At 40.5% G+C, this 18,366-nt stretch overlaps 1 protein-coding gene across 3 annotated transcripts in view; it reads left to right on the forward strand.

Annotated features, from left to right (window-relative positions):
- Positions 1-2,254: 2,254 nt before the first annotated feature.
- CAST (calpastatin) overlaps positions 2,255-18,366 on the forward strand; it is a 125,433-nt gene continuing 109,321 nt past the window's right edge. For 2 of the 3 annotated variants that reach the window (XM_060143310.1, XM_060143312.1), the window contains exons 1-2: positions 2,255-2,461; positions 16,941-17,003. In XM_060143310.1, the coding sequence (XP_059999293.1) occupies positions 2,387-2,461; positions 16,941-17,003 (138 nt within the window). In that variant the 5' untranslated portion in view covers positions 2,255-2,386. The remainder of the gene's footprint in view (positions 2,462-16,940; positions 17,004-18,366) is intronic. The other variant, XM_060143311.1, reaches the window with a different exon arrangement.

The following is an 18,366-nucleotide window of genomic DNA, read 5'->3' on the forward strand; positions in this document are numbered from 1 at the left end:
AACCTGCAATATCTCAGAGGTATGCCTCTACTTAGAATATGTGCAAATAAAAATGTAGCAAAAGGTGTCATACATATTTAAAACGAGCTTCCCCAAGATGCTCAAATGCTGGTCATGGTATCAAAGTTCCAAATTCCTCACTGACTGCAAGAGAAAGTGAAAACATCATCCTCTTCTTCAACTTCTTTGAAATTCTTCTTTACTTATAATCATTAATGTGCTGTTTAGCCTGTAATTGTTCTGCTTATATGAGTGAGTTCTGACTCTTGAGCAAAGCCTGAAGGCTGAAGTCATTCATTCTCTTACAGATTTTGGTATCAACTGTATCAGAAGCATAGTGTGGCTGCTTAATAAATAAGTTAATACATGGATTGATTACTCCGGACCTTGGACCAGAGGCTCCAGCCAGGTGGGTGGGCTCCATTTTATTTCCTGATCTGTCCCCACCCTTTCTTCTTCTGACCACATCCCACCAGCCAGCCAGCCCTTTCAAGCCTCCCTTCCCTTCCTATGATCCCCCAAACCCACAGAACCCCAAATTCCCAAAGCACATTTGTACTTATTCACACACTGTATGTCTTTCAGTGCCACCCAAATGATCATGTGTTACAAATGCCATATGACTTCAGCTAAACTCTAAGTTCCTGGAGGGCAGGAAATATGTATTTTAACTTTTATATCGCTCTCTCTATAGTTCCTTTCACTGTGCTTTACATGGAAGCCTTTCAAAATATAAAACCAACTGGTTTAAGTTCAATTTTAAATACTCTGTTAGAAAATACCTCAAACTTTAATGGGAACCGTTCTTCCAGAGTCAGAATAATGTACTCGGGGGATCCTGAATCTAGGCCCTCTAGGATCCTGAGTTAGATGCTTCCAGGTCCTGGGCCTGGAGGTGGGTCTATTATCTCACCCTGTTAGTTCTGTGTTTGCTTAAATTACTGTAGGTGTTTGGTCACAATCATAAAAGCATTTTTCATGCTTATGACATATTTTCCTTAATTATAAATGTAGTTGAGGCCACCAATCAATTTTTCTTGAATGGACAATCATAGGCCCCATATCCAAGTTGATTCATTTCTACGTATAAATTCCTGTCCTACCGCCTGTTTGTTGGAAATATCAGATACATAGATCGTAAGTGGAACCCTTTAAGAGGAATTGCGTTTAAATCATTCCTCCCTGCTGCCCCCATCAAGAATGAGGCCAGCCAGTCCCTTGAATAAATGGAAGTTAGAATCCCTAAAAATGAGAAGGGGGAAGAAAACAAGAATTCGATTCTGCCAAATGCCATGCACCATTGACCAATCTTTCCTTACAACCTGCCCCCTCTCTCTCCAACGGTCTAAAACACAACATGGAAGGCAGCAGTGACCCTGAGTCCCAAACTGTCAATGTCATTGCAGGGTAACAAGTTTTCTTCTGTCAGATCTGATCACAAACCGGCAGCAACTACAGGCAGACCATCGCTGCAGAGGAGCGTTTTCTAGTCAGGCTTGTTATATTTCACTTCAGGCTTGTTACATGTCACGGCCCCAAACCAGGAAGTGCTGTTTAAAATGAGCCAAAGACAAAAGCAATCCAGCCTCCAAAACAAAATTCGGCAGTCTCCAGAAAGCCTATAGGGGCTTAAACGTGGGACTGTTCTTCGGTTTCGACTGGAACCTAAGGCTTCCTCCACATAAAACATCATTAAACACACACACACACACACACACACACACACACACACACACACACACACACACACACACACACACACACACACACACACACACACACACACACACACACACACACACACACACACACACACACACACACACACACACACCCTAATTTGGTTGTTAATCCGCTTCCTAATCCGGACGGTCCAGGCTTGGGCCCGATTTCAGTTGGTAAATTCTTCTCCTAGCTAAACCAGGGCAGGTTGCAGAAAAGGTGTCTAATTCTTGAAATTCTTAGGGTGGGGTATTGAGGCGTAGACGGGCCACGCCCGGGTCCCGCTCGCCCGTTGCAACTGCAAGCCAAGTCTGGGCAAGTCGAAGGAGGAACCCCGCGACCTCCAGCCTCTCCTCTCTGTGAGCCACGGGGAACCCAGCAGTGCTAGGGTGGAGGTGGGGGCATCACTGGGAGAAGATTCGGGGCCGAGGGTGTTAAGTTGCAGGCCGGGAGCCCCGGACCGCTACAGCCCGGGCACAGCCAGCGGCGGGCAGGAAGGGGAGGGCCCAGCGGGGTGAGGCAGAGCCCCGGCGCGGGTTCGGGGCTGGGTCGGAAAAGCTGCCTCACGGGGCGCGCCCGCCAGCCCTTCCACTCCCTCCCTCCCTCGCTCCCAACGCTCCCCGCCCGGGCCTCCCTTCCAGTCTGCGCTCCCCACGGCCTCGCCATGTCCCAACCGGGCCAGAAGCCCGCCGCCTCCCCGCGGCCCCGGCGCGCTGCGGCGGCCCGCCACACTCAGGAGGTGAGTGGCACTTGTGCCGGAGCCGCAGGGCTGAGCGCGGGGAGGACCCCGGCCCCGGAGCCGTGGGCCGCCTCCTTGCGGTAGCCTGCCTGGCCTGCTGCCCCGTGCGCCCCCTCCCGAGCCTGAGAAGGACTTAGGACTCAGAACCTGCCTCTGGGCAGGTGACGGGAGGTGGCTGGGTACTGCCGGGCCTGGGCCAAGTGTATTGGGCATGGAGCAAGCCAGATTGGAGTTGGCCTGCGTTGGGAAAAGTTGATTGATGAGACTGGGGTGAAAGGTGGTTGAGGATAAAAGGGTAATACATTTAATTCGGGACCCCGAACTGGGTGGGGTAGTTCAACTAAAAGTCGGGTCTTCCGCGTAAAGTCCGGGCTGCAGGGCGTGGCTGCCTGGAAAAATAACACTTCTGCCCTAACCAGCCTTGCGCCAAATTGGGCGGGGCGGGGTCAACCCGGCAGGGCAGGGCCGGGCCGATTTAGGCCCCGCCCAGGTGCCTCCCCCGCTGACAGCTGTGGGGCTTGAAAAGCTCAGCGCCAGCCAGGTCCGGGGCTGGTGGAGTGTGATCCCGCCCTTGCTGCGCTACACCCCGTGTCCTCGCCGGGTTCTCCGCTGCGCGACTCAGAGCAAATCGGTTGTCGCCATGGCATTCGCAAGCTGGTGGTACATGACGGTAAACTGGAGCGATCGTGCCTGGGCAGGACCGGAAACGGAGTGGGCTTTGCTTTTCTGGGCGTGCAGGAGAGGTTATTGTGCAGGGTTTGGCGGGGAAGGGGTGGGGACCAGGTGCGACGTCCTCTCAGACCTTCAGTTTAGGCTCCGGGAGAGGCTGAGACCTACCCTGTGGTGGTATGTGCGAGCGAGCCCCGACGTGCAAGTCGGTGTGAGCAGACGCACCAGACTCAGCTCACGCTCATGAGTTGAATGGAGCAGGAATTGTTGCTGGAGGAATTCCGCCCTTGGACGCGGATTCCTGGATGAACTCAGACTCAGATCGAAAGAGCGCAGATCGAAAGAGCTCAGATCTAGTATTTGTTTTTAATTCATAAGTAAATCTCAAAACTTTTAGAGGCATGTTGTTGGACGTGCATTCTCCAGCGCAAAGAAGAGGCAGCTGGGATTGGGTTCAAGGAGAAAATCCAAAACTCCAAGGAGCAGAAGCAACCGAGATCAAGACCCTTGTTGAGAATGAGAAAGAGGGAGAGAGAGACAGCGAGAGAGAGAGAGAGAGAGAGAGAGAGAGAGAGAGAGAGAGAGAGAGAGAGCCCACTGCTCTGTAGTTTATTACTTGGATGAGGGACAGAGATGTTCCGTTTGTTTAGTGCATTGAATGCTTGTCCAACCAACTAGGTGTGATATCCAGTCAAGCTGGTACTTGTAATGTTTTGAACCTCCAGGAAGCATGATTTAACATTACGATGCTTCCAAAAAAAAAAAATACACAAATTTTGTTGACAGAAAGAATAAAAATATTTATATCCCATTGATTTATGGTGAGAACTTAAAAAAATAGTTAAAGTACACCTCTCTCGGCATGTGGTATTGGGAAAAGCAAGGGTGTTGTAATAAGACAGTATTTAGAGAGAAACATCGTGTTGGAATCAGACAGTATTTAGAGAGAAACGTTGTGTTGGAATCAGTAAAATGTCCCTTTTCAGCCAATGGCCATTCACTGAGCACCTACCAAGTGGCAGACCCAGTAGTAGCCTCGAAGTGGAAAACAAGACAGAGTTCTTGTTCTCAAAGGGCAATGAGTGAACCTTTTTGAACCTGTTTCCACATCTATAAAATGTGGGTGATAATAGGTACCACATAAGGGTTGGTGAAGACTATTTACATTCATGAATCAAAGTACCATACCCATATACCTTTTTTTTGAATTTTATTTATTTTTTTATACAGCAGGTTCTTATTAGTCATCAATTTTATACACATCAGTGTATACATGTCAATCCCAATCACCCAATTCATCACACCACCATTGCGACTCCCCCGTGGCTTTCCCCGCTTGGTGTCCATACGTTTGTTCTCTACAGCTGTGTCTCAACTTCCACCCTGCAAACCGGTTCATCTGTACCATTTTTCTAGGTTCCACATACATGCGTTAATATACGATATTTGTTTTTCTCTATCTGACTTACTTCACTCTGTATGACAGTCTCTAGATCCATCCACATCTCAACAAATGACCCAATTTCGTTCCTTTTTATGGCAGAGTAATATTCCATTGTATATATGTACCACATCTTCTTTATCCATTCATCTGTCAATGGGCATTTAGGTTGCTTCCATGACCTGGCTATTGTAAATAGTGCTGCAATGAACATTGGGGTGCATGCGTCTTTTTGAATTATGGTTTTCTCTGGGTATATGCCCAGTAGTGGGATTGCTGGATCATATGATAATTCTATTTTTAGTTTTTTAAGGAACCTCCATACTGTTCTCCATAGTGGCTGTATCAATTTACATTCCCACCAACAGTGCCCCATATACCTTTAATGATTGGAAATTCCAGTTTCCCTTGAGATGTTTCTTCATGAATGCTTCCTACTACATTTTCTGGGTTTTTTAAATGTAGCATCTTATTGGTGTGCTAAAAGCAAAAGTTTGCTTTGAGTCATTATTGTTCTAAGGTTCTTATCAAAATGCATCACATGAATTATCTGCAAATATGGATGGCAGTTAATATGGATGGTTTAGAGTTAACATCAGTCTTCTTCTAAATTTATGATTCTCTAAAGGAAATTATGCTGGAATATCTGGATGAAAATAGTTTAAATCTATGTTTTTAACCCTGTTATGTTTAGGCATAGTCTGACATTTTTTGCTAAAACCTCTCTTATAATCCAATGTTGGAACTATTCTAATTTTTTTTTTCTGCTAGTAGGAACCTCCTAGAATCAGCAACCTGCCTGTGATCAAGCTTTGACTTTTCCCAAACCAGTGCTGTACAATATAAATATAGTGTGAGCCACATATGTAATTTTAAATTTTCTAGTAGTCACATTAGCTGACAGGTGAAATTCATGCTAATAGCATATTTTATTTAACCCGCTATATCCCAAATGTTATTATTTCACATGCAATCAATGTGCAAATCATTGGGATATGTACAGTTTCTTTTTCATGTTGATTCTTCAAAATCCAGTGTGTATTTTATACTTAGCGTGCATCTCAGTTCACACTTGACACGTTTCAAGTGCTCAATAGGCGTTGAGTGGCTAATGGCTACAGTATTAGGACAGTATAGCTCTAGACATCGGTTTCTAACCATTTTCGTTTGATGGCTGTGAGGGGATGACCACAGCCCATTTTGAGAATTAAATGAAAGTTTGTGCACCATTTTCCCACAACAGAATATACATATACACACACAAAAGCCCATCCATAATCCCCTAGAGATATATGGAGCCAATTTATAACATATATATATATAATTTATAGTATTATACACTATTATATATAATATTTATACAATTTATTAATACAAAAGTTTTATACAAAAACACACTATATATAATATATGTATGTATGTATTATATATATTACATATGTCATGCTTTTGGTAAATCCTGTTATTAAAATATTTTTACTGGGATCCTTTACTGAAAAAGATTATGAATGCAATGACCTAACTTTAAAAATTTAGGCAGAATAAGATAAAATAATTGAAAGATGTATCTATGATGTGTTTTGTTTAAGGGACTGCCACCTATAAAGCCAGTCATTGAAACATTACAATGTACATTTCCCCATTGAATACCATCAATATTATTGATCTTATCTTTTGAAGAACTATGTGGTTTTAGTAAAAAAAAAAAAAACTTACAAAGCTAGATTTCAAGAACATCTGATGAGCTTGGTAATGATGAAGCATGAAAGAGGGTAAATTTGGTTGGCTGACACCGGTAATCACATTCCTGGGTCAAAAGTTGACTCTAGTAGTCCATGTTAATTAAAGGTGTTTCTTAGCCTAATTAGACCTGTCGGTCCAGTGGCAGCGTGATCAAGGAGCTCAAGTCATTTGGGAGGCCCCATCATTGTGGCCAGCCTGGGAAGATTGTCACAAGCCTTTCCTGCAGGACAGACCACTTGACTGCAGTGACTTTTAGGAGTAAGGAATGCAAATTACATATTCTGCAAAAAGGGCACAGGCTTTAGGGTACTGGGAGAATGGAGGTCACACAACTGTCCTCTTTTGTTTTTTGGTTTTTTTTTTTTGCAGTACGCGGGCCTCTCACTGTTGTGGCCTCTCCCGATGCGGAGCACAGGCTCCGGACACGCAGGCTCAGCGGCCATGGCTCACGGGCCCAGCCGCTCCGCGGCATGTGGGATCTTCCCGGACCGGGGCATGAAAACGTGTCCCCTGCATCGGCAGGCGGACTCTCAACCACTGCACCACCAGGGAAGCCCCAACTGTCCTCTTTTGTTTCACAGTTTCTGAATTGGTTTGCTTCCCATTGTAAATAAGACTTAAATTAAGAGTATACCTTGACATTATTCTTTAATCAATTTTGATACTTCCCAGAAAGTTAATTATATTCTACAGGTACTTTTTAAAGAATGATGTAGCTTGCTGGTGGTGGAAACAGTGGGTGGCTAGTTGATATTCCAAGGTGAACTGGTGGGAAATTAGTTCTGAGTAGGCTGTCTCACTGGTATACTAGATTTCTCTAAGCAACACATCTTTATTCTATTTTTTCCTTGATGTTTTTAAAAATTTTTATTGTGGTAAAATACACATAACTTAAAATTTACCATCTTAACCATTTGTGAGTGTAAAGTTCTGTGGAATTAAATACATTCATAATTCTTGTACAACCATCACTACCATCTAGCTCCAGAACTATTTTAATCTTGCAAAACTGAAACTCTATACCCATTAACCAATAAATTTTCATTCAATTTACATATTTACATTTGAATACATAGGACTGTATTCAAGTATCTGTGTTCCTTATCATTTTTTTATTGTATTGTAAGAACACTTAACATGAGATCTACCCTCTTAACCACTTTTTAAGTTTATGGTACATTGTTGTTGACTATAGGTACAATATTGTACAGCAGATGCCCTCAAGATTCATCCATGTTAAAGCATATGTCAAAATTTTCATCCTTTTAAAATGGCTGAAATATATATATATTTGCTTATCCATTCATCTTTCAAGGCACACTCAGGTTGCTTCCTGGTATAGCTATTTTTTGAGGAACCATCTTACTGTTTTCCACAGTAGTTGTACCATTTTACCTTCCTATCCTCAGTACACAAGGGTTCCAATTTCTTCATATACTTGCCAACACTTGTCCCACTGCCTTCTGACCTCCAACACCTCTGGTGAGAAATCTGTTTACAACCTTACTGAGTATCTCTTATATGTGATAAATCATTTTTTATTGCTGCTTTCAAGATTCTCTCTGTCATTCCAATAGTTTGATTGTAACTTGTCTCCATGTGAACTTTGAGTTCATCCTACTTGGAGTTTGTTGAGCTTCTTGGTTTATGTTTTTCATCAAATTTGGAAAGTTTTAGGTCATTATTTCTTAAAAAAAATCTTTTTCTCTCTCTTCATTTTTTTGGAACTCTCTCAATGTGTAGGTTAGTCTACTTGATGGTATCCCTCAGGTCCTGTAGGCTCTATATACTTTTCTTTAATCATTTTTCTTTCTGTTCCTCAGACTCAATAATTTCAATTGTCCTATCTTTAAGTTCACTGATTCTTTCTTCAGCCTGCTCAAATCTGCCTTTGAATCCCTCTAGTGAATTTTTCATTTCAGTTATTGTACTTCTCTGCTCTAGAATTTTTTTTTTTTTGGTTTCTTTTTAGGTTATTTATCTTTTTATTGATATCTCTATTTTGTTTTTACATTGTTTTCTTGACTTTCTCCACACTTCCTTTAGTTCTTTGAGCATCTTTAAGACAGTTGTTTTAAAGTTTTTATCTAGTATATCTGCCATCTGCTCTTTCTCAAGGACAGTTTCTGTTTTTTGTTTGTTTGTTTTTCCCACTGAATGGGCAATAATTCTCTGTTTCTTTGCATGCCTTGTGATATTTTAGGTTTAAAACTGGACATTTGAATCTAATAATATGAAAGCTTTGGGAATCAAATTCTCCTCCTTCCCTGGGGTTTGCTGTTTTGTTTTGCTTTGTTTTGTTTTTGATTGTCATAGGCTGTTTTTTTGTGCTGTTTTTTTCAGCCACAAGTGTATACTTAAGAGCTTCTCGGGTCTTTTCTGATCCTGCACTTTCCCTGGGCATGAGCAATCAGTGATCAGAATACAGATCCCCAGTATTTGACGGACAGAGTCCTTTTTGCCTTTCTGGTTCCAAGCTGCATGCTCTAATGCACAACTGCTTGCTGTGAGTTGGGAACGGGAAATGGGCAGCTGCTGCTGAGCTGAGCCGAAATTGATGGAAATTAACCAAAACTTACCATTTAAATCTTCCCCTGGAAGTTGCAAGTCTTTGATAGACTCCAGAATTTCAAAATAGTTATATCAGACACATTCTGCCAGGGAGATTTTTGTCTAGATGGGAAGATGGATTCCTGGTGCCTCCTACTGCACCATCATTCCAGAATCCTCTCTTTAAATTGTTTTAAGGATTGAAATCCTATTAATGTGATTCTAAAGCTCTGTTCTTCAAGTTATCTCATAAAAACTTACCCAGAAACCTTTACAGCTACCATAAAGGGAAAAAAATCAAGTGTCTTTCAGTTAAGAAAAATGTAAAATAACTCCATCCAATGAGTACCTTTTATGTAAGTGCCTCCTCAGATGGGAAAGTCATTTAACCCAAGAATAAAAAGGGTCTATGGTTAGAGTTTTCGTAAAATTTATGGAATTCATTCTGACTGTGGGGAACTTATAGAACACAGAAATGATTTGGTAAAGGCCAACGATGTTCACAGTTGCTTATCATCCACCTACTATGTGTCAAGTTTTGTACTGTGTGCCGTGGACATAAAAATAGTGCTGATAGTACATTTCTGGTTTTTCTTGCATTTTTCATAGATAAAAATCACAAGCACATCCTAATGACTACTATAAAAGCAGCAAAGTAACTATTGAAATTCTCATGGCATCATCTTTGACTTACAGGAAGTTCAGAAAGCCTTACTGAATGTGGACCCCCTAAGCTAAACATGGTAGAAAGGCAGTCAACGCTTCTTCTGAAAACTGGACAAAAAGAGGCCCTTACCCTGCCACCTGGGCATATCCACCAGAATGTTGAAATATTAGAGAAAAGTGTATGGAGTTCAGGTGAAATATGGGGATTTCAGAATTATAGTTACGCAGTTAATCCTTAATATGTGTCCTCTTTTATGAGAAGCCCAAAGAAGGTTATCCTATATTTCTATGGTTTGATAACAAATGTTTCTAGAGAAGAAGAAAGATATCATGTATCACACCTTTCATTTACTTACTTTTTAAAAATAATTATTCACCCCACAACACCTAGCCTACAGTGGCTACTCACTGATTATTTTTTTAGTAAATGAACTCTTCCTCTGACACTAGCCTTCTCCATGAGTTTGGGGTTTTCAGTATTAAAAACAAGTTAAATGGCTAGGATATTCCCTTTGTGTGACTCCAGGGAGGTACATACTCTTGAGATAAGATTCAAAAATTTTTAAAACTTTTTATCACAGAAGAGAGAATAATATAATGTACTCCTCATGTACCCATCACCTTCTATAATTATTAACATTGTAACATTGTGCCTATCTTGCTTTATCTATCCAACTCCCAGACCCACCAACACACACATATGCACACACACATGCATCACACCCTGACGAAGTATTTTATAGTATAGGAATTGCACATTAAACGTTATCCCTGTGACCAGCTTGGTATATGTTGTTTGAAAAATGAATTATCTATTCCCTGTGTACTTTGTTTCCTTATTTGTAATATGGAAATATGAGACTAATATAATACAGTGTCATGAGATAGGCAAAGTACTAAACATAAAGTTATCAGATGAATCTGGTTCCTCTGTACTTATGAAAAGTAAAACACTAACTTCTCTGCTGTATTATTTGCAGCCTTAGAAAATGAAACCTTAAACCTTTGCTTACTTCTCATATTCATTTTATTGTCTCATAATTAACCACAATCAGATTGATGCCAGAGAAGAAGAAGGGAGTGGAATAACTTTTATTGTATTCTTGAAATGAAGGAGGCAATGGGCCAGGCTCCTCATTAATATCAGCTTGTTTCATAAGTAAGCCAGCCCCTGGGGTAGACACCATTACCTCCATTTTACAAGAAGAAAACGGAAAGTTTATATTATTTGCTGAAGGTCACATAGCCTTTCAGACCCACATTCCTTCTGTCTTATTAGAGTTTGTCAGGGAATGGAATGCAGGGAGTTGGTTACCCAGGTAACAGAGAGGCTGGGAAGCCAGCTGGGGTGGATGAGGCAAAACAGAGATTAGAAATCTCAGGAAGCTGCTACCATTCCTAGACTGGAAAGAAAGAGGGAGAAGCAGGATCACCCTGCAGAAGCTGAAAGCACTACTGGCCCATCCTGCAGGAGACCCTACTGGAGGGAGCCAGTACACATCCCTGCTACACCAACTGACCAGGGTCAGGGCAAGGAATCCACCTGAGGGCAAACAGGTCCACATCTACACCAGGGAGACTGTCTTAAAGCAAAATCAGCTTTACAACTTGGGCCTCTGTTTGTTTGCTGAACAGTCTTGTTTCAGAAAGCAGAATTCATACAAAAATAGATTTTAAGGGATTTTGCAGGAAATATCAATTTGCACATTGTCTCTTAATTTTTTAAGCTATTTTTTTCAACTTTTAAAATCTTTTATCTTGTTTACTAACCTGAAAAGAACGAATGTACTTCTCAGGGAACTTTTAGAGGTTTGTGGAAATGCAGTCATTCAATTATGAATTATTTGTCACATCCCCACCACAGGACTAGAAAAAAAAAATAACATAGTTTACCATCTGGGGACTTCCCTGGTGGCGCAGTGGTTAAGACTCCACGCTCCCAACGCAGGGGGCAACTAAGAGTTCGCATGCCACAACTAAGGAGCCCGACTACCGCAACTAAGGAGCCAGCGAGCTGCAACTAAGGAGCCCACCTGCCACAACTAAGACCCAGCTCAACCAAATAAATAAATAATAAAATAAATAAATATTTTAAAAAAATTTACCATCTGGTTGAAAAGGCAAAATATACATTTATGAAGTAATCAGTAAGCAGGAGCGTATACAATAAAGTGCTAACTTGTTTGCTTTACTAAGAAGCTAGAGACTAATATGCAATATGAAGGTATGGTGTGCCATTAATGGGGCTAGTCAGGAAATGTTGGGTTGAACACAGGAGAGTGGGTTCCTGCATTGAGCAATCGGTTTACCCAGGAGGCCCCGAGCTGCGCTGGCCTGCCTGACCTGGGGAAGCTCCCATGGGTGCCGACTCAGTGGGGTGATTGGAGGAGCAGAAACCTCCACTTCCTGTTGTGGTGCCCACAGATCTCCTCTCCAAACAGTGGTTTCCAATCCTAGCTGCATATTAGAATCAACTGGGGAAGTTTAGGAAAATATATCTGTGCCCACGCTCCCCCTGAACAAACTAAATCTAAATCCCCGGACTCTGGTTTGAGTGTTTCCAAAAGTGCTCTGGGCGCTTGTGACCTGCACTGAAAGATTAGACCCGTAGCTAAATGAAGGCTTTCTGATCCTTAGGAAGCAACCCACCCACCCCCTTCCCTTGACAAGCCTTTATCTCTGTGTGCAGCGGTGGAGCAGTGAGGGAGCTGAGCTGTGTGCACTGGAGTCCAGAGGGCACCAAGATTTCATTGCTTCGTGATTTTGCCACAGCTATCACTGGACATGCAAATATTGACCTCTATTGGCATTCTCCAAGTTGCAGAAGGAAAATCTTCAAGCTGTTTTCAAATAACCTTTCCTGTTTTCTTAAACAGCTTTATGCAGACATAATTCATAAAATATCCATTAAAACATACAATTCAGTATTTTTTAGTATATTCACAGGGTGGTCCAAACATCACCTCAATTTAATTTTACAATGTTTTTGTCACCCCCTAAAAGAAACTCAGTACCTTTTTTGAAAAAAATTAAGCAGAGGCATTTCAGAAGCACACTAGCTTTTGGTGCTCTTTCATAGCTGAGCTTGGATTTGCAGAAGCTCGTTTTTTGTCTGTCTTCTTTCTTATTTAATATGTGTAGAAGTTTGATTTTTATCTTATCCTGTGATGTCTACCCTTGTCTGTGCATGTATCAGGGTGTATCTAGGTAACGATGGGGAGGGTGCCCCAAATGCTCCAGAGTGGAAGACTGGCGCTGGCACAAATCCTTAGCTGGGTGAGAGCAAAGCTCCAGGCTTTACTGCTCCTTGCTCCTGTTGATTTCCTGACAGGTTTATGAGTTTGCTATGGCAGAAAATTTTATGCATATTAATGCTATCTTCTAGAACGAGGACAAAGGACAGCTGTACTTACCAAATATGTAGTGATGCCAGGAGGTAGAAACAGTTTGGAAAATTATTCCTTTTTAGGCAAGATAGCAAAACTTTTATCTGATATTTTCCCTGCCTCTGAACTCCTGTCACTCCATTCCTTCATCTATCTTCATCTTGGCTCCTGTGTTTCCTGTCTTCTGGGGCCTTATCCTCCCAATGAAATGTTTCCTGCCTTAGGGCTGGTATCTTGCACTTCCTGTCTTTGCCTCCTCTCCAGCTTCTAATACAGAATGAATCTTATAAGCCTTGTGTGTCTGATTAATTTTATAAAAACAAACCAGTTTTAGAATAGGAAGGTTTTGTTGATTTGGGGAGTTGTTTTCTCTTTTATAGCATTGGATTGAGACTTTCTTGATGGGCATCAAAAGTTTTTAGCTAGCTTTTAACTAGCCTGGTCTCTGGCCCACAGACTTATAATCCTGATACATAATGTGACTGAGGAGGATCTTACCTTTCTTTCAGATCCTTATTTCTTTACCCATAAAATGAGCTGCCAGTGTGTTCCTAGAATTTCTGTGGCAGTAAAGGAGACCACAAAGGGGAAATGCCCAGCACTGGGCTTAGCACAAAGGAGATGCTTAGAACATGTTAGTTTCTTTCCCGTCTTACAGAAAAGTCCTTCCCAAATTTTTCAGGTTTGGGGTTCAGTTCCCAACCTATCACTCCTTCCCTTCTCCATGTTTCTCTCACCTCTTCCCAACCCACCAGCTATGTGTAGTAGTAGTAGACGAAGTTTTCTGTCTTCACTCTTTGAAAGACTTGCTGCAGGTTCCTATGCTGGATCAAATTTGACATATATCATTCCCAAACATTTCATTTCACCAGCAGAATGGAAACTATGTGGAAAGTACTCAGTTAACTCCGTGAATTTAAAAATCAGTCACCTTGAATTTCAGTGAAAAGCTATAACTGATTTTATATCATTAATAGGCTCCTGAATATTGAATAAGCCCCAAGAAATGGTCAGGGCAATGATTCATTTATAAAGTCGCTATTTACTGGATATTGAATGGTATTAGGTGATTCTTATTAATTCTGTTAGAGTTTTGTTGGAGTGATGATGTATTGTAGCTTTATGTAGGAAAAAGTCCTCAAATTAAGGAGATGCTTGATGAAATGTTTAGGGGTAAAGTTTCAGGATATCTGCAATTTACTTTCAAATGCAGGTACATATACAAATATAGATAGATCTTTGTCCGTAATATAAGCAGATATGGCAATATACGGCAACAATAGTTAATAGCTGTTGAATCTAAGTGATGGGACTATTGACATTCATTGTATTATTCTTTCAACTTTTCTGTATCTTAGAAATTTTTTATAATAAAAAAGCCAGATTAAAAAAAAAAAAAAGCCAGATTAAAAAAACTGGAAAAATATGATCCATACAGTTCCTAAAAAATGTTGCCCTTGCATTGTGTGATTTTTATGTCATTATATCATTATGCTTACTCTATTGAGAGCAAATATATCTTTTGAAATTACAAAATACCAATTCTTATATAATTTTTATGTTGTCATTATATCTCAACATTTTAAAAAGCATTTGCTATATATATATATATATATCACTCTCAAACTATTATTTGGAAACTGCATAATTGTGAGGGATTTGAGCATTTCAGTGGAAGCAAATAACTGATGATGTTGGTTAACCTGGAGGACTGCAATTTTGAAACACCACCGGGAAACAACTTTATAAATGTTTTTAAGTAAAACATCTATCTACCTGTATTTTAGAGAGAAAAGGCTGTCTGCATGTTTACTTTAAGGTAATAAATCATAATATATGTTTGCCAACGAGCAGGAAGCGGAGTGGGACCTTGCGGAGAGCATGGAGCCTTGCTCTAGACGAGAGCCAGTTGCCTCTTTAAGTTTTCTCATTTGTAAAATGGAATAATCATATTTCCTACAAGTAAACGAGGCACTCAAAACAGTATGCTCAGTGGATATTGTTGTTATTAGGTATTACCTATATCTAATCTGAAAAAGGTATAGAATTGGTGATAAGAAATGAATGTGATATCAGTTCTAAATTTACCAGCTCTGGAAGGAGACAGATTGGGCAAATCTGCGTCATTGTAGACCCATCCCTCTCAAATTCTCTCTCCAAAAGTTGAATAATTCTTCCGCCTACTCTAGCCTTTAAGAATCTTGCTTACCAATTATTCTAAAACTTATCAATTACCATCTAGCTCTGATATATATATGTATGTGGGCTTTTAAATGCCTCCTGTTTTTTCAAGATCCATTAATTACTCAATACCGATTGCTCTCAACTGTGGACAAACTCTTGACCAGGACATCTGGGTTAAACGAGCCCTGCAGAGAGCTTCATTCACCAAGCTGCTGTAGTCTGCCTGCTTTTCTGTGGGGTCTACCCACTAATCCATGAGAAGCTTTTGTTTGGGGAAGAATTTTCCATTCATGAAAGTGATTTCTTTCTAGTTTTTTATGCAAAGAACTACTGAAAGATTTCACCCACATGTCTAATATTGCTTGGCCTTTTTTTTTTTTTACAAAAATATCTATTGATATGATCAAAGGGAATATTATCTTATTTCATTTATCATAGTATAGTGACAAACAATAGATTTGAAGTCAGAAAACATGCTCTGCAAACTTTTCTCATTTACTAGGTGTATGTCCTTACTAAAAGCACATCACATGACTTTTATTCTTAGTTTTCTTAATCTATGAAATCACATGAGCCTCTTTTTTTGTATCAAAGTGCATATGAAAGAGCCTTGTAAATAATAAAGAATGATAAAAATTATTACTATTACTATTATTGCCATTCTTTTTAATTCGAATAACTTAAGTGTCCTACATATTCAGGTTGTGATTCAGCTCTAGAGAACATAATGGGATTTTATGTTTTGATTTAACTAAAGGTGATTGGGGTCGAACCCAATGGTGAGCTTTTTATTTTCTTATATTTAGATTTCTTTCCCCACTTTCTTGCACATCCCACATGTGCAAGAAATGAAATAATTCTTTTTTATTTTTTAATTTTTTATTTTTTTTGCGGTGCGCGAGCCTCTCACTGCTGTGGCCTCTCCCGCTGCGGAGCACAGGCTCTGGACGCACGGGCTCAGCGGCCATGGCTCACAGGCCCAGCCGCTCCGCGGCACGTGGGATCCTCCCGGACCGGGGCATGAACCCGCGTCCCCATCATCAGCAGGCGGACTCCCAACCACTGCTACACCAGGGAAGCCCTGAAGTAATTCTCTGTACCCCCTTTTCAGGAACATACCATTTTTTTTTATTTCCCAAAAAAATTCAATAATCTTCATGGCTTCTTTTATCTTATCAAAACAAATGAACATGTGAGCTATTTGAAGCTTTCACGTACCCCGTAAAAATATTTCCTTTAATCACCAGTGTTCTAGTGAGAAAAATAATTGTTTCAGAACATAATGAAATTCTAAATCCATAGTTAATGAAAGTTGCAGGTATGGTCTTTCCAATGCAGGATTTATCTTTCTGTGTTGGTAAATACTCAGACAGAAAGAACTCCAGAGAATTTCCAAGAGCCATTGAAAGTGATGGTTGATAAGGGGTGGCCCTCCCTTGAGTTCATGCTGAACTGAGGCTTAAGTAATGGCTTAGGCTCAGCATGGTCCTCAGACATCTCATCTCCATGAGGAACCAGGTGTCTCTTATGCTGGCAATTTGGGCTTTAAAATTCCATGAGACATTTTGTAGGAGACGAGATGCCACCTTAGCATCACCATCAGATCTGTCTGGTTAATTACAGACTGATTTTCTGCATCCCAAATGAATGTCTGTAGCTTCCCTTAATTTTTGAAGGCCACCTACGTTGGTATAGAATTATCAACAATTCTCAGGAGGAAGATGAAAGGGGTCCTTGTTTTTACAGTCTATATATTTAGCCCTTTGGGATTAAAGTCACTATTATATTATCTTGTATCGCCTCCCTCTATTAAACATTATCTTTTTAAATACTTTTATAGCATGCCGATGGAAAAACCAGTGGATCACCTTCAAAGTCAGGAGAAAAGAAAGGATCAGATGAGGTAATTTCCACAATACTGGGTTTTCATTTTCTCTTGTTTTTAAATTGTGAATTCTGTCTTGAAGTAAATAATGAGGTAGCAAATATCTCCTACTGGAATATTGGTAAATTTAATTTTAACTACGATTTGATTTAACACTATAAGTGGAAATCATTAAAAATAAATTTAAAAAATAAAGTTCCTTGGAGAGGAACTTCTAGAAGTTGTTTCCGTTCAGGAATAGAACTCAGTTATTTAGGGTGTTTTCCCTGTAGGAATTGGTGAATCTTAACTGTTTTTTGTTTGTTTTGGTGAATGAAACATGTAGGAGGGGAAACCAAATGCTATAGTTGAAAAGGAAATCTTTTTTTGTTGTTTTGTTTTTTTCGGTTTTTTTTTTGCGGTGCACGGGCCCCTCACTGCTGTGGCCTCCCCTGCCGCGGAGCACAGGCTCCGGACGCGCAGGCCCAGCGGCCATGGCCTACGGGCCCTGCCGCCCCGCGGCACGCGGGATCCTCCCGGGCCGGGGCACGAACCCGTGTGCCCTGCATCGGCAGGCGGACTCTCAACCACTGCGCCACCAGGGAAGCCCCAGGAAATCTTTTTTTATGAGAGTCACTGTGAAAGGAGGACAGTGATAACCTAGATCAAACCAGTTATTCAGGTTCATAAACAAAAGGGAGAGAAAAGGACTATTTTTGCTTGGATCCATTCTGTGGAAATACTAGTAAAACCAAACCTCCTCACTTTGAGATGTGTTTTCTTTGAGCCTGTGAATTTCTTCTTTCACTGAATGATGCCTTATTATGTGCACTGTTAACATGGCCTGGTCTCCATGGAAGAGTCATGTGAAAGTTCTATCCTCCAAAAGGGTACTGGGCTTGCCTTCCTTTTGCTGCTTTTCACATTTTAAATCTCAATGGAACATTCATCTTCATTCAGTAGAAATTATTATCATTTCCAGTTTGTAAAAGAGCCAGGTCCTGAAAGGTAGCTGGAAATTTAGAAAGCAAAAAGTGATCATTTTATTTTTCTCTATATTATTAACGTGTTTCCAGAAACCCAGAATCTAGCTCCCCTTTCTGCTTATTTGCTGCAGTTTTGAAATATTCAATATATTTCAATATATTCAGTATGAAGAAGGCCATTATGACTAGAACTTGCTATGAATTCTGCACTAAGGTTTTGTCCACAGCTGTCTATTATTGTTTCCATTACCAACACCCATGAAAATATATTTTAGATTATTTCTTACCACGCAAATTTGCAGTAAGGTTTTGTACCCATGGAAGGCAAGATTTCTTTACAAAGTAAAAATAAACTTTTATTAAGATTTTATCCTGCTTCTTGGTTATATTATTTAAAATTTTTTTCCATGGGAAAA

This window comes from Lagenorhynchus albirostris, chromosome 3, assembly GCF_949774975.1.
Source record: "Lagenorhynchus albirostris chromosome 3, mLagAlb1.1, whole genome shotgun sequence".
Classification (NCBI taxonomy): Eukaryota; Metazoa; Chordata; class Mammalia; order Artiodactyla; family Delphinidae; genus Lagenorhynchus; species Lagenorhynchus albirostris.